This window comes from Cyprinus carpio, chromosome A23 (assembly GCF_018340385.1).
Source record: "Cyprinus carpio isolate SPL01 chromosome A23, ASM1834038v1, whole genome shotgun sequence".
In the NCBI taxonomy this organism is placed as follows: domain Eukaryota; kingdom Metazoa; phylum Chordata; class Actinopteri; order Cypriniformes; family Cyprinidae; genus Cyprinus; species Cyprinus carpio.
The window spans coordinates 7942574-7958191 of record NC_056594.1 but is presented as its reverse complement, the minus strand read 5'-3'; the positions used below and the strand labels follow the sequence as shown (position 1 = coordinate 7958191).

The window sequence follows — 15618 nt, the reverse complement described above, 5'->3', positions numbered from 1 at the left end:
AATGAAACTAACAGGATTTCTTCTGTTGTTGCTCTGTCTCTGAGGACTGGGACCCCGCAGTCCTCTGGTCTCCATGTAATGGTGTTGGTGACAATGACAAAAGTGGGTTCAGAAATCCTTTTTGCTCAGATAAGAAATACATTTTGTGGACTCTATATTGTTTGACTTAAGGATTACTTTAAGGGGAAAAAAAGGATTTTTTAAGTTTATTATTTTTAATTGAATTAAATAAATAAATAAATAAAGCAAGCATGCATCTGAGTAGCCAAAAACATGGGAAATTGAAGAAAAAACCCATATCATCACAACAGTGTCTCCAATTTTTCTCTATCCACTCACGAGGAAAAGGTCACCAATAGGCACTTTGGATTTCATAAATAAAACTAATAAAATAGAAAATTAAATAAGATAAAACATGAAATAAAACTCCTATATTTTTATTTATATGTATATTTCTCATAAAATATTTTTATTGATTAATTGTATTAAAGCAAGTTGTAAAATACAACTTTGGAATGTATTTTTGTGGTACTGAATGTTAGATAAACTATCTAGATCTAACTATCTAATGTAAAATTAATTTAGCGTGAATATTATTAGCATAATAATATAGTGATCAGGGAAGTATTTTTATAATATATGTTTTAAAGAAATGTGGTTGCAACACTGTTGCCTATTTTTATGCTAACAATTGACATAAATCAGGGTATTACGCTTTATTTAAATATGTGGGGCATTTTTTGGTAGTGGGGTTTCTTTTTATAACTTTTAATTTTGCCTCCTGAGGTTGTTAATCAGTATTTTCCGAGTTAAGCATCTAATTTCTATGAGATTGCTATGACCATTTGTTAAATAAAACATAAAAATAATAATTGTTGCAACTTTTGTAGAGTTTAAGGCCCTATTTAATACTATCTTTTTCTCCCAGAAGCTTTACATTTGTATGACAGATGTGTAGGACAAGTTTCTATGTTGTTCATGGGATAAAATATATATCGGTTCTAATAAAAACAAGTTTCTTATTTGTATGTCATAAAGTAGTTATTAATGCCAATTTTTACAAATCTTTGGTGTGTTTACAGCAATTGTATCTTGACAAGGGTGGATATTACAACATGTGTCAGAGACAGGCGCTCCAAACAAATAATTTGACAGATGTTTTGTGTGTTAATTTAACCACTACTGCCACCTAATGGTCACATTAACCAATCACAACACGGTTATCACTTCCAGGGTTAAAGAGAGAGGATAAAAAATAAAACCTGGACAAAGAAATGACCCTTGCTTGATACCATAAAATGTATTGTATATATTATGCCAATATTGTTTCCAGTTTTCCCAATATTCTTGTCTGACCGTAATATAAAGATTTGCTTTACACATACAGAGTCAAACTCATGCATCAGTGATGAGAGGGCAGTTCTTTCTGTACAAGCAGAAACAAAGGCATGTTGTACAGGGTCAGTGGGTGTAAATGGTGTGTGTAATGCTGGATGAAAGAGTCCTTTTACTGGAGTTGTGCTCAAGTCCCACTCTTTAGTCCTGTGAGATCTGCTGGAGTAACAGTGCAGGAGTAATAGTACCCCGATGGTGTACAAAACAGCAGGATGGTTTTTGATGAAAAGTTATTATTTTGCCTAAACCACTGTGTTTTATTGCTGACAGCTGACTGGCTGTTCTGTTCTGGACGGATGAATATGTGGCTCTAGGATCTGGACAGCACAAAGTCATCTCATAGCTGGAGAACAGTTACACCATACTGTATATTTTAACCATCGAGGCCAATATGTCAAAGTGACATCTGTTTTTCAACCAGCCTCAGAGGTGGTTTCCAGTGCACACATTTCAATAAGTACAATTAAGCAGTGAGGTCAGTGCTGTACTGAGCTGCTCTCAGGATATCAGTGGCATCTGCCTTCATTATTAAAGAGATACATAAAATAAACAGACCAAATTTATATTATTAATGCACTAGCTTTTCATTACACTCAATCGTTTCCGTGCTTCAATAGAGACTGCAGTATTTGTGGATCATAGCAGGATACTGCTTCTCTGCACTATTTTACATTTTCATCAGTGACCTCTGGTAATGACTGCTCAGCGTTACATGAATTGTCTTATTTCTTGGAATGAACATTAGCGTAAATTGAAACGGGAGTAGCATGACAGGTGCTTCAAAGAACAGACTGTAACAAATGATAAGCAAGGTTGTGCTGTTCGTTTCAAAAACTTGATGTCAAGATAATGTGTAATAAAATGATTGGAATGAGAGGCAATTATGGGTGTTGCTCAGAGAACTAAATGTATGTTTCAAAATTGCATCTCCACCAAGATGTCTCATATATATATATGTATATGTATATATCTATATATATATATATATATATATATATACACACACACACACACACACACACACACACACACACACACACACACACACACACAGATATATAGCGTGTATGTGTATACAATTTATATAGAAATTAATTATATTAAAATATGACATTAAAATTACATAAATAGGATATTATATTAGAATTGCATATATTAATATATATACACTATTGTTCCAAAAAACATATTTATGTGGGTAAAAAATAAACAAATCTGCCATAACAAAACATAGTAATATGCTATATATCATAATTAATAAAATACAGTATCTACCTTTTTTTGTCATTCTAATATTAAATTAATGTGAGATTTATTTCATACAAATTTTCTTGAAGCGATCTTTTTTAGATTCCTTCTGCTATTTTTAATTTAATTTTAAATTTAATTTAACTTAAAAATGAATGTAATTTAATTTAAATTGATTTAGTAACAGCTGCGGGTAATACTTGAAGTTAAAACAATAACTGTAACTATGAAATTTTATGTACATTTCGTGGAAAACGGAAACTATAGTGACTTTGGTCCATTTTTGTAAAGATGTTTTTAATTAATTAAAATAAATCAAATAATTAAATTGTGTATGCATTTATTTGCTGTTATATATGAGACATATTTATATTTATTGTGTCCCATATTTAGATATTTAAAAAGTAAATGTTATTGAGTTGAAGTGAGCAAACGCTGCATCATCAACGCATTGTGCACATGATTGTGCAACTACAATGCAAACGGTCTTACTCTGACGTAACCCTCAGGCGACGAAATTCCCGCACTATAATTGGCCGAGACACAAGTCAATCATAACGCCCATCTCGGTCTCTTCCGGCCGTGTGTCAGCCCTTCTGCAGCAGCAGCATCCCTGCCCAAGAGGAGCGAAATTCAGCCAGCATCACAGGTATTGATTTTCTTGTCTAAAAGTAGCTTTTTGGACTCATTCACGCCTGTATTTAAAGGTTTAAAGCAACGCTCTCCAGCGGACGAAAAGCTCTCGCGTCGTTGCTAAGTAAGTTTGTCAGCTGAGCTTTAGCCCGTTAGCATCTGTTTACAGGCTCCGGCTGTGCCTCTTAACCGAGGGAGCTGCCTACATGCACAACACTTATGAGTGAACACTGGAGAAACCCAACGAGTAAACCAGAAATTCCCAAAAATGTTGTCCGGTTAAGCAGTTCACCAGGTTTTGGGACACAGTCCAGATTTATGAGAGTAAGAGTGCTGACTATTTTGGTTCTGTTTTTATATTTTCTACGCAGCAGCTATTCACGTTTGACAACAAAATCAAACAAATAAACAAAACAATATCCAGAAAGGCCTTGTCTTTTGATTTGCAGTATGAGTTTTAGAGGTCGAACCCTGTCGTGTTGAGTTTGAGGGCTGTCAGTTTCCTATTAAAAGTAAACAGACGTTTTGTAAACGCTTTGCTTTCAGCTGTTTTCATCTGTTTAAGTGTGTTCTCATTCTGCACCGACATGAACAATTCGTCTTATTACCTGGGGCTTGTTCAGTACATGACTGAGACAGAAGTTACTTGAACTTTCTTTACTGCAAGACAGAGTTTTTAATTTCTGTAAGTCATCCCAAACGTCGTATTTTAGCAAAACTTACCGGTTTTGGCCAGAGGATATATTTTTATTTTCAATGGGGCTTGTGTCTTAGTGTTTGACTTATTTGCATTGTGTCATGTTGACTCATTTAATCTCCAAGGCTTTTAATTGCAGCAACTGTGTTTATATCTGATAAAAACTGATGTAATTTCTGTGTAGCCCTTAGAAGTCGGTACATTTCTGGTGTTAAAGTGGGTAAAAGGGTACAGTATTGTAAAGTGGGTCTGCCATGTGGACCGCTGAACAGTTATTGCTTGATTTCCGTTCCTGAGGTGTTATATTGTGTGTAGCTTGGGGCAAGTCTGTAGACAGATATACTGTAGAGGAGTATCAGGACACATTCCACAGAGTAAAGCAAGGTGTCACTGCCTTGTTTTATGTGCATGCTGTGTTTTATGGAGATTCCCAACACCGCCTTGACTTGCTCACGAGTGTGTGTCATTGTCAGGTATGTGCTTGCACCTCTTCGAAGTAGACTACATTCCAAAGGTCTCAATGAAACTGATTCATTCCACTTCTGAAATCTCATGGCTGTTTGTGTGTTTGCTTACAGTCACTTTATTAGGCAGTCATGTCCTTTTGAGTATTTCCTCTGCCACTGGTACCTATGCTAAAAACCTTCACAAATGTTCACAGATTTGGAACACCCATCATTCTTAATAAACTCTAAATTGTCTTTAGAAATTAATCATTACATCACTTGTTCACCAATGGATCCTGTGCAGTGAATGGAGTCCGAACATCACAATAATCCACAAGTGATCCACACACCACTCCAGTCCATCAACTAATGCCGAAAAGCTGTGTGTTTGTAAGAGGTTTTTGGTGGTCAAGTGTCAGTGCTTCCCTAGTTATTTTTGTCTATGATGTTTTAATCAGGCTTCTTGTCCAGTCGGGCAAGAAAACTTCTCTTTCGATCTGGGCCGATCATGTGGAAAATTGGCTAATTCCGGTCCCTTGCCAGTCGATCGGTGCATGTCTAATTTTAAGACTTAAATTTTTATTACAAACACGCAGCTTTTCACTTCACAAGTAGTTCATTGATGGACTGGAGTGGTGTGGATAATGTTGATGTTTTTATCAGCTGTTTGTAACGGTGGCACCCATTCACTGCAGTAGATCCACTGGTGAACAAGTGTAATGTTAAATTTCTCCAGATTTGTTTCTATATCTTCTATCTACATCTTGGATGCCCTGAGGGTAAGAAAATTGAGCAAATTAAGATTTTTGGGTGAACTATTTCTTTAAGAATTTAAGTCACTTTTTTTACCATGTTTAAATATATTAAATCTAATAAATGCACAATAAATTCGGCAGATTTACCCCCAGAAAAGTGCAGGAAACCAGCTGATTCTGTCCGAGCCTCCTTTGGGGCAAATATCACATTAAAGCGGTTCTGTCAACCCTTCATTTCCCAAATTGCATTGCTGTCCCCTCGTTCAGCCAAACAGGATTCTGTTCAAATGCGACACAGGACCTGGATGCTGCATCTCGTAAGACCCGGGCTTCTCATTACCGCATCTGCACCTGAGTCTTTATTTTTCACGCAGACATAGTGCGTGATTATCGGTTGCCACGGCACCCGTATTCGGTCGTCTCTGATTCCGTTCCTCTTGCTCCTGGGAACAGATCTGAGATCATTACTCTAGCACAACACTGTGTCTCAGTGGACGGCTGAGACGGTCGTGTTATTTTAACATTTCAGCTGATTGCAGAACACTTGTTTTCTCATGTAGGTGAAAGTGCATCAGAGATAATGTATCAGATTCTGGTGAAAACCTTGGGCAATACCATCTCTCGCTTTGTCTGTCGTCTTTGATTTCAGAGCACTGATGGTGTCTCCTGTTGACCCTTTGGTTATTTTGACATTGACTCTAATGTGTATTTAAGGGGATAGTTCACCCAAAGATCTAATTTCTGTTATTCTTGTGTTATTCAAAACACAACTGACTTCCTCTCTTTAATGGAGCACAAAAAGCTGATCTAATTCCCTTTCAACTCAAACTCACAATCTCAACTTTGAATCTGGTCACCATGGTTAACAGACCTCTAGAGGCGATAATTATCAGTGAAAAACCTTTTCAGTCTTTTTGTCACACAAAGCTGTCATATGACTTGTATAGTACACAAATCCAGTAAATTATTCAGAATTTCTCCTATATATATTTGCAGATACATGCACACATTTTTCCTTTTACCCAGACCAATCAACCACTGGAAAAATTCATACAAATATATTGAATTAAATTTCTGTTTAGTATTAATTTATGCTCTGTAATACTTTATAATAAGTTGCATATGGAAAAATGTTCCTATTATGTTAAACGGAAGTAAGAAAGTCATACATGTTTGGAACAACATGAGGGTGAGTAAATATCAGTGTCGACAACTTTTTTTTTTTTTTAGGTGAACTATCCCTTTAAGATAACATCCCACACCATTACATCCCTTTTCTTCTTTGAAACCTGACTTTCTGCATTTTTTGAAAAACAGTTAACGTTACGAGTTGGTCTGCCTGTGACAGAGACAGCTGAAAGTTGTCTTCCGTGCTGAAGTTACTCATTTCCTACTCTCTGTTTTACTCACGAGTCGTCTGTGTGGCCTGACCCCTGACATTTTCCCTTTAAAGACTCATAAATAACCTTGACCTGCACTGAGAAATACAATTCCCACTTGAACACAAGCATCATGTGATTTGGGTCATCAGAAACCAATTAGGCCTTGCAAAGTGGTTGAGATGCTTTTGAATAGCTGTTTGAAAATTATGCTGAACAATGAGTTGATTCATACGTGCAAGGAAAATAGATTTTAATATCATCTGAATTGAACAATCGAGTGATATTTGACCCTTTAATGTTTAATCAAACAATCTTTTAGCCCACTACAATTGAATTGAAAAGGTATTTTGTTTAGTGCTTTCAAAAGTATTGCAGATTGTTTGGTTGAAGAAAGAAGAGTAGCAGTGAAGGACTCTTCAGCACTGCTTGATTTGTCTTTGCTTTTCAGTTTTCACGTTACTTAAAAACAGAGTTGTCCTGGGGCTGTAATAAAACTGCTAATTGCTCTCCATTAATTTGTGCTCGGGGAATTCTTTGAGCATAAATGGCAACCTACTAGAACAGCCCGGGAAAGACATTCAGCAAGCTTTCTTTACCTCTTACCTTGCAATAGCTACAAGGTTGTGTAGCTGGCTAATAGATTTTAACCGTGCTAGAAGCATTCCCTCAGGTCTCGTCCAGACTGAGATAAGGCTGTCCCGTATGCGTCACAGTACAGGTCTGTTTGTCAGGTTACACTCTTTGGAAGCACTAGCCAGTCTAAAGTTCAGTTCTAAATCAAATGTGTTCTTGCATACAAGCCCATGGGAGGAGACCCACACTGGCTCCACCTCTCGTTTCAAGAGTGGTCGGCTAGTTTCAGTCAAACATGACGGATGAATGGCTGCATAAATTTAGACTCTAAGATCATTGGGGGAACAGGTGAATGATGGGATTTTTGTCCCATTAAATGGACTCTAAGGTGCACAGTTGAGTTGTTTTCTTGTTTGTGAATCTGGTTTTGACTTTGTGTCTCTCCACAGGTGTCTCTGTTTTGGACGTGGTTGTTTTAACAGGTCTCTAGAGACAAGAAAAGGCAAAGAGAGACCATGTTTTAGAAAGCCCGTGTTGGCAGCCCATTCTCTACAATGAACAATGAAGATGAGTTCTATGATGCCGTCACAGGTGAGACATTTACATGACGTGTGATGGTAGAGCTGCTACAAAAAAATAATCAGTAGTATATTAAGTATTTAATTAAGTGTTTATTTACGTCTATTCTCACTGCTTTCTTGCAACTGTTTAGCATTGTAATCACAGAAATTGTGCACATAAATGTAGTGGTGATGAATGGATATTTGAGTCAAAAAGGTACCTCTAAAATTTCTAATCCTAAAGGAAATTAAGTTGAACTACTTGATTTGTGGTCAGAAGTTGTTTGTAACGTCACCTCTGTGACACAAGCCCGTCTGGAGCTGTCGCATGTCATGAAAACATTGCCATTCTCTCAGCGCTATCTGAGATCACACACAGCATCATTAAACAGCTGTGTTTTCTGAGGACGATCTCATTTGTCCCCTATTGTGAGTGGTTTGGCCACTGTTGATTTTGGCCTTCAGTCTTGTGTGTTTATGACAGATCGGCCGCAACGTAGCGTGCTGTTCTGGTGTCGGCTTACCGCAGTCTGTTGATGGCTTCAATTATGTAGTGCTGTGTTCAGATGGTCTGATGGCTTCTGTCATTGCTGAGGTGAAATTAGATGAAAATAATATAATGAATTAGTAAACAAGGCAATACAGACTTTGGCAGGCCATTGTACTGGGCTCCTGAAGCCTGATATCTTTCATATCAAGTGGTACAAAATGTGAAGGAGCTGAATTTTATACTATGTTATTAAATAGTGACATAGTTAATAGCTGCATGTTGATATCAGGTGTACCGAAGATATTTGGTGAGATTTGGTGGCTGTTAGCCAGTGTATATTTATAAGGGGTTGCTCAATTTAGGGTTAAAAAAACTTTAATTGCTATTTTTCAGACGAAAATTGTGGGAAAAAAATCCAGGTTTGCTTTGCCTGTTTGTATATGTAAAATATTAGTAAACTGTTAATAAAAAGTAGTTAACTATTAATTATTTTGATTAATTGTGCAGCCCTAATTTTATATATTTTATGTCATTTATTTCGTAGAGTAAAATGTTTTATTTATTTTGAACATTCATTTTAGCAGTATAGTTTTTCTGTATCGTATTTCAAAAATACTTTGCTTGCAGACATGCATCTAACTGTCTTTGTAAATTAGATGTGATTGTGTGTCCCAGGCTTGGATTCAGACGAGTCGTGTGAAGGCACATCAGAAGCCAGTTTTAAAGATGCTGTAGTGTATGTCGGCGCTCAGAAGAACAATGGAGCGGTTCCTCAGGAGAACGGAATTAAGAAGCACAGGTAGAGCCAGATTCCAGCGCTCTGACCCATATGCTTTGTCTCTGCCTTTAATCTCTCTCTCTCTCTCTCTCTCTCTCTCTCTCTCTCTCTCTCTCTCTCTCTCTGACATCTTTCTCTCTCTCTCTCTCTCTCTCTCTCTCTCTCTCTCTCTCTCTCATCTAGATTCTTATTGTTCTTTTCTTATCTTTATAGTTCATTCTCGGTCATTTATAATCTGCACATCTGCATAGTTCTATGTGTTGGTACACTTAAGAGATGTGTGTCAATGTTTATGAAAGGGAAACCATTCTTCTGCCCTCTTAGGTCGTCTCTTCCTGCCCCCATGTTCTCCAGGAATGATTTTAGCGTATGGAGCATTCTCAAGAAATGTATTGGACTGGTAAGGATAAATAAATAATCATTTTAGCAGCAAGTTTAGCATAATTTGCAGTGATTATCTTTCAGATATATCAACTTCTCAGAGAGGGTGACATCTTCTAAATCCAGATCCTCGAAAGTCCTCGCTGAAGATGCTGTCAAGCTGAAAGTTTAATTTTTTTTAAAAACTGTGACTCAGGACATTCTCTATTCGTTTGCACTCCATCCAGCTGTTTTTTTTTCATTCAAGAATGTGTGTTGGGGCCCCTTAAAGAACATGTGTGAACACTGTCTGTTGTACATGGCTCTAAAGCAGCTAAAATAACTACTAGTCAACTAGTTTGAAAATGTGAACTCGTGAAGATGTAGTGATGTTTGGTCCTGCTCAGCCTGTTTGCTGGTGCTGTTTTCTAGGAGCTGTCCAAGATCACCATGCCCATTGTGTTCAATGAGCCCCTGAGCTTTCTACAGAGAATCTCTGAGTATATGGAGCACACATACCTCATCCAGAAAGCCTGCTCACAGTCTGACTCTATAGAGAGGATGCAGGTGAGACCACACACTCCTCTTAAAGGCAGATTGTTGAGCCTGGACTTTATAATTAGTGTATGATTTAAGTATAAGCTAGGGCCAGGTCTCAAGATTAATCAATTAAGTCATGACATTTACTGCAATGTGTATTGTGAGGCAGTTTACTAGTATTACAAACCGGTCTTTAATGTTACATGTTTTTCTGTCTTTCTTTTGACGGTAGCTGCCTTCGCTGTGTCTGCAGTAGCATCTCAGTGGGATAGAACTGGAAAACCTTTCAACCCGCTTTTAGGAGAAACCTATGAACTCACACGGTAAAGACACATCAGCAGAGAGTTTAATAACAAACTATGCTGATAAGATTTGAGGATGTTGTTAAATGTGGGTTAGATCAAAATTGCTGTGGAGGGAAACTGGTGTCTGTCATTTATGTAATTCTTCTTCTCCTTCCCCTAAATGCTTCCTTCCTCCTCTCTTGTTGGCTTCTTTTCTCAGAGAGGATCAGGGTTTCAGACTGATCTCAGAGCAGGTGAGTCACCATCCGCCAATCAGTGCGTTTCACACTGAGAGTCTGGCAGGCGACTTTGTGTTCCACGGCTCCATCTACCCCAAACTCAAGTTCTGGGGCAAAAGTGTGGAGGCAGAGCCTAAAGGGACCATCACGCTAGAGCTTCACAAGTGAGTGTGCCGTCTTTGTGCACACACATGTACAGACCCTGATAGACACATTCCCTGATACGTTCTTTTTTTTTTTTTTTTGTACTGTTTTGTTTGATATTACATTTTAAATGTAGCTTACGGTGTTTTTTGTGAGCTTTCTTGCTGTCTTTGTGTCCATGAAAAGGTTTATTGATTATGTGAATGAGATTTTCCTTGGATGAGTCAGTGGTATCCTGGTTTGATTTGAGAGCAAAGGGTTCTGGGGTTGCCAAGTAACTGCCTGCTCACATGCTTGTGTGTGTGTGTGTGTGTGTGTGTGTGTGTGTGTTTATCCTCACAGGCATAAAGAGGCATACACTTGGACGAACCCTTTCTGCTGTGTACACAATATAATTCTTGGTAAACTGTGGATTGAACAGTATGGCACTGTAGAAATTGTCAACCACAGGTAAAGCCAGACTGTTCAGTTTTTATGACCCATCTATTCTATTGTGAATTCACAGGGTCCTGTTTAAATGATTAATGTGATGTGTGATTGGTTAGTACTGGAGAGAAGTGTGTGCTGAACTTTAAACCCTGTGGGATGTTTGGAAAGGAGCTGCACAGAGTTGAAGGTTACATCCAGGATAAGAGGTGAGATCCTGACTCACTTGATTTATATGAGGAAATTGTCGCATTGATCAATATATCAGTCGTCTTGGATTTATACTAACACCTAGCAGCATGTGGTCAAATGAGGTGACCCGTTCCATGTACATTTTTTTTTTTTTTTTTTTTTTATTGGGATACTGACATGAATGAAGTCATACGTACAGTTAACTTCTTTGTGTAACATTTTTTCAAATGATGACCTCAAAGATTTTAACGTTTAGAAAACAGACACCTTTGATACCCTTGACATTAGGCACTGAGTTAATAATTAAGGTGCAATTAAATGACTGGAGATGCCAAGTCATGTACAGTTAGTTGTAGATGTTTGTAATCTACTGCAGTATCCAGCTGTATCAAGAATTGGATCAAATGTGTGCCAATGTCCCGTTGGTAGTCATTGCTTCTCATTTGCATAATGTAAACTCTTTAATGGTTGTTGTTGTCTTAAATGGTTAATTCTGATAAAAAATGAACCCAAAAACCAAAATGTTACTATCCTCTGTTAGCCAAAGACTAGTTGATAAGCAGTCTAACTACATTATAATTAATGAATTATAAATATCAGGATGGCATCAAGAGCATGGGGGGCGATCAGAATTATTTTCGACACATCAATAATAAAGTCAACTAGAAGTAAGCTGAATGGAGAAAATGGGAATCTGACTCAAAATAGCTACAGAGAGATCCTGAAAACCTTATGAATTGATCCGTCCACTTACTGGTGAACAGATATCTCTTTTTATGTAAATGTTAGCTTTTGAAATAAGCTTGCTAGCTAACAACTAACATGCCAACATTTCAATGGATTTAAGAGACATTCCTGTTTCTTTACTGAATGAATACAGGTTTTCTGTTCTTTCCTCTGTGTGTCACGTGCAGTAAGAAGAAGTGCTGTGTGATCTATGGGAAATGGACAGAGTGTATGTGGAGCGTCGACCCGCAGGTGTACGAGGCCCATCGGAAGCTCGAGAAGAGAGGAACGACGGACACTAGAAAACAGAAACAGGTGTGAAAGATAAAAACGAAGCTAATAGTGCTAATCCATGCTGCTTCATTCCCTGACTGCTAATGCTTCCACTAACTGAGCTCTTTATCTTTTTAAAACTAAACCAAAGCTTTGTTCAAGTTAAGGTAGCAAAGACAGAGATGTAGACATCTTCTACTGTCTGTAGTGATTCATGGAGTGTTGTTTTAGGGTTACTGAACTGTTTGTATTGGTGTGTGGTTTAAATACGTGCTTATATATGTACAAAAGAACAGTGTAGGTGTAGAGAGAGCAGGTGTGTTAAAATACTCGCCATACCTTAGACCTTTGCCTCTGTTCAGGCTTTTGTCAGTTAATTTGTTTATTTTAACACGTGTCCCTTTACATGACAACATACCCAGTGTATTGCTATATTTAACAGACACTCAGTGTGGGAGCTTAATTGACAATTCATCTTCTGTGGAACATAAAAGAAGATATTTTGAGAAATGTCTCTGTGTATTTGTTCACAGGATAGTTTTGCAGAAGAAACTAAGTTACCAAGTGACATTTGTTTTAAACAAAGAAATCGCGAGCTCACTTTTCAAGCCAAACTTTTCTCAAAAAGAACATTTTAAATGCCACTTGATTTGATATCTTGTCTGAGTTTATGCTTTTTCTGAATACTGGGTATTGTGTGAATAATAAAAATTAAAGAGTGTTAGGGAAGGTTATTGTTCTGTCTGATTGTTTATACTGTGTACTTGCACCAAGGAGGAGCCAGAAGCCGTCAACGAGGATGCTGATGAAATGCCTGAAGTACAGGAGACTGTGGCAGTGATTCCTGGTAGCACATTATTATGGAGAATATCATCGAGACCACCTCATTCAGCTGAGGTACACACTCTGATCACTGTTATGTTCATGTGCATTAACCTGAATGCACAAAACAAACTCTTATACAAACTGATGATTTCTTAAAAGGGGAAATACATTACATTATGAATATCTTTTCTGTTGCTTTTAATCAATTTAACACATCCTTACTGTATAAAAGTATTAATTTCTTACAGACCAGACGTTTTGCTGACACCAAACTCTTAAACGGTAGTGTAGTAATGGTGGTCTACCTGATTTTAAATCACTTCTCTTCACTTCTAGATGTATAACTTCACTAATTTTGCCATGACGCTGAATGAGCTGGAGCCTGGCATGGAAGGAGTCCTGGCACCAACAGACTGCCGCCTGCGGCCTGACATCAGAGCCATGGAGAACGGCAACATTGGTAATGAAGTTATTAAAACCCCAAACCAGCCCTACAGCGCCCCCTGCTGTCCATACAAGCTACAGACTAACATTTGATTTCATTGACTTTCTTTGTGCAGATGAAGCCAGCATAGAAAAGGAGAGACTGGAAGAGAAGCAGAGAGCATCTCGTAAAGAGCGGGCCAAAGATGGTGAAGATTGGTCGACTAGGTTAGTGTTGCTCTGTTTTTGCTGCTCTCCGTGTGTGTGTGCTTTATTTATGCATCATTTTAAACCTCTCCTACTGTGTTTAGGTGGTTTCAGTTAGGCACAAATCCGTACACAGGATCACAGGACTGGCTGTACACTGGCGGCTACTTTGATAGGAAATACACAGACTGTCCTGATATCTACTGATGAGGAGGTGCAAGTTCAAATGGCAAAGGTTTCGTCACCTCCTTCCTCTCTCTCTCTCTCCGTCTACACCAACCCTCTACACGATGCACCACACTGCGTCCAACTGAAAACGATAGCGCTTATGCTTTCATTAATATTGAGCTGCTTCCATATTCAGCACTTGTGTTTATGATTATGCTTTTGTCCTTTGGAAGCGTCTTCCCTCACTTCCCATCAGTCCTTTGGGTTTTATCAATGGAGGAAAGCATCAAAACAGCAGTGGAAGAACCAATTAGCCTTTTTCTTCCTTTGTACGTACAAACCCCTCATCAGAGCCCCAGTTTGTTCACTGTCAGTGATGCTGGAGCTTGATAAAGATGTAGTTATATAACCAATAAAATGTGACACTGAAGTGCTCTGGCCGTTGTCCATGTACAGTAGGCGTTTAACATATGAAATCTAATTCCAGATGTTTGAGCGTGAAGTTGATCAAGCATTAGTGAAATAACGATGTAATGTTTCGTGAATGATGATGAATGTTAATAATGAACTGTGGGTGCGTGTAGATGTGTGTGCGCTTGTGGCAGTTAATGTAAAAAGCCATAGATTTTGTTTTAATTGGTACAATATTTTGCCTTTTGGATTTTCAGATTAAGCTTTACGTAAAATAGCCTCATCGTGCATTTTAAAAATGGCCTCAACAGCTGTTTTTCTTTTTTTCCTTTCACTTCATGGTTTCCGCAGAGACTCATGGGATGTAAAATAGGCTGAATGTACCGACATTAATCTGTTGTTTTAATAAGGCTCTGTTGACATACTGTAAATGCACATTTTCATATTTCACAGGTCTTCTAATGTATTGGTGTCACACTAAATTGTTCCTCATGCACTATCCATCGAATTTGTTTTATGAAAAGTAGGTTGTCTTGGGTTGTTTTATCCATCAGGATTTGCATCCGTTATCACCGTTCTCAAACATAGACATGTACACTGTGTATTTGAGAAACTGACAAAATCTATGCAACCCATCAAACTGCTCAAACCCCACACAATATTTCAGTCTTAATGAACCTACAGAATGGCAGCTTATGTAAGTGTAAATATTTGAGAGAATATTTCCTGCCTGTAGATGCCATGAAGAGTATTTTACACCTAATCATATACTCATTCATCATAAAAGCGGTTCTTTTCATCTAGAGATGATCTGAAGTGTGCAGGTCAAATGAGTTCGTTTGAAGCACACCCATGCAACCATTGTGTCTCTTCTCAAGTACACAAGCGTGTTTTGTTTCCCACAGTGCCTGACTTTGAACACATCAGTGAGTCACTAGTACTTCATCTTGAGCTGTTTGTTTCGCACTTAAAGATTTATTTGAATATGTTAGACATTTTATTTAATCTTCTAACCATCGTTGCCCTCGTCTGAGTACTAAACGTCAACAAGAATGTCAGAATATATTCAGCATCTGTTAGTCACACACATCACATTCAGTACACTACTTGTTTTGCATCCTGTATTGTATCTGTTCCTTCATTAAATGTACATTTGATTATTTGAAAACTAGCGTTCTAAAACTAATATTCCACAATTAAACTATAGATTTTATTTTATGCGGCTTTGTGTCAGTTTATTGTGTAAGTGGAATGACTAAGCGTTCCTCTTCACTGGATGTTATATTTTCAATGTACAAATATCTGTATTCTCCAAGATGCTGCACATAGATTTCTAGCAATCATAAGCACATAGCTCCTTATTTTGTGCAATGATTTATTTTTTTATAGTATTTGATTTTCTTTCCTCCTTTTTTTTTTTTTTTTTTTTTTTTTGATCATGGT

The 15618-nt window shown here is 37.7% G+C and overlaps 1 protein-coding gene across 2 annotated transcripts; it reads left to right on the top strand.

Moving 5' to 3' along the window:
* Positions 1 to 3151: 3151 nt before the first annotated feature.
* Positions 3152 to 15393, top strand: LOC109048673 (oxysterol-binding protein-related protein 2-like). 2 transcript variants are annotated; one of them, XM_019066318.2, is made up of 14 exons: positions 3152 to 3292; positions 7579 to 7720; positions 8855 to 8978; positions 9282 to 9357; positions 9750 to 9884; positions 10083 to 10180; positions 10362 to 10544; positions 10867 to 10974; positions 11070 to 11159; positions 12057 to 12183; positions 12916 to 13038; positions 13303 to 13426; positions 13527 to 13617; positions 13701 to 15393. In XM_019066318.2, exons 2-14 carry the CDS (start codon positions 7684 to 7686, stop codon positions 13801 to 13803), a joined length of 1419 nt encoding a protein of 472 aa, XP_018921863.2. In that variant the 5' UTR covers positions 3152 to 3292; positions 7579 to 7683; the 3' UTR covers positions 13804 to 15393. The 2 variants fall into 2 exon arrangements, with proteins under 2 accessions (XP_018921863.2, XP_018921864.2); XM_019066319.2 differs by lacking the exon at positions 3152 to 3292 and adding an exon at positions 6995 to 7477.
* Positions 15394 to 15618: the final 225 nt, after the last annotated feature.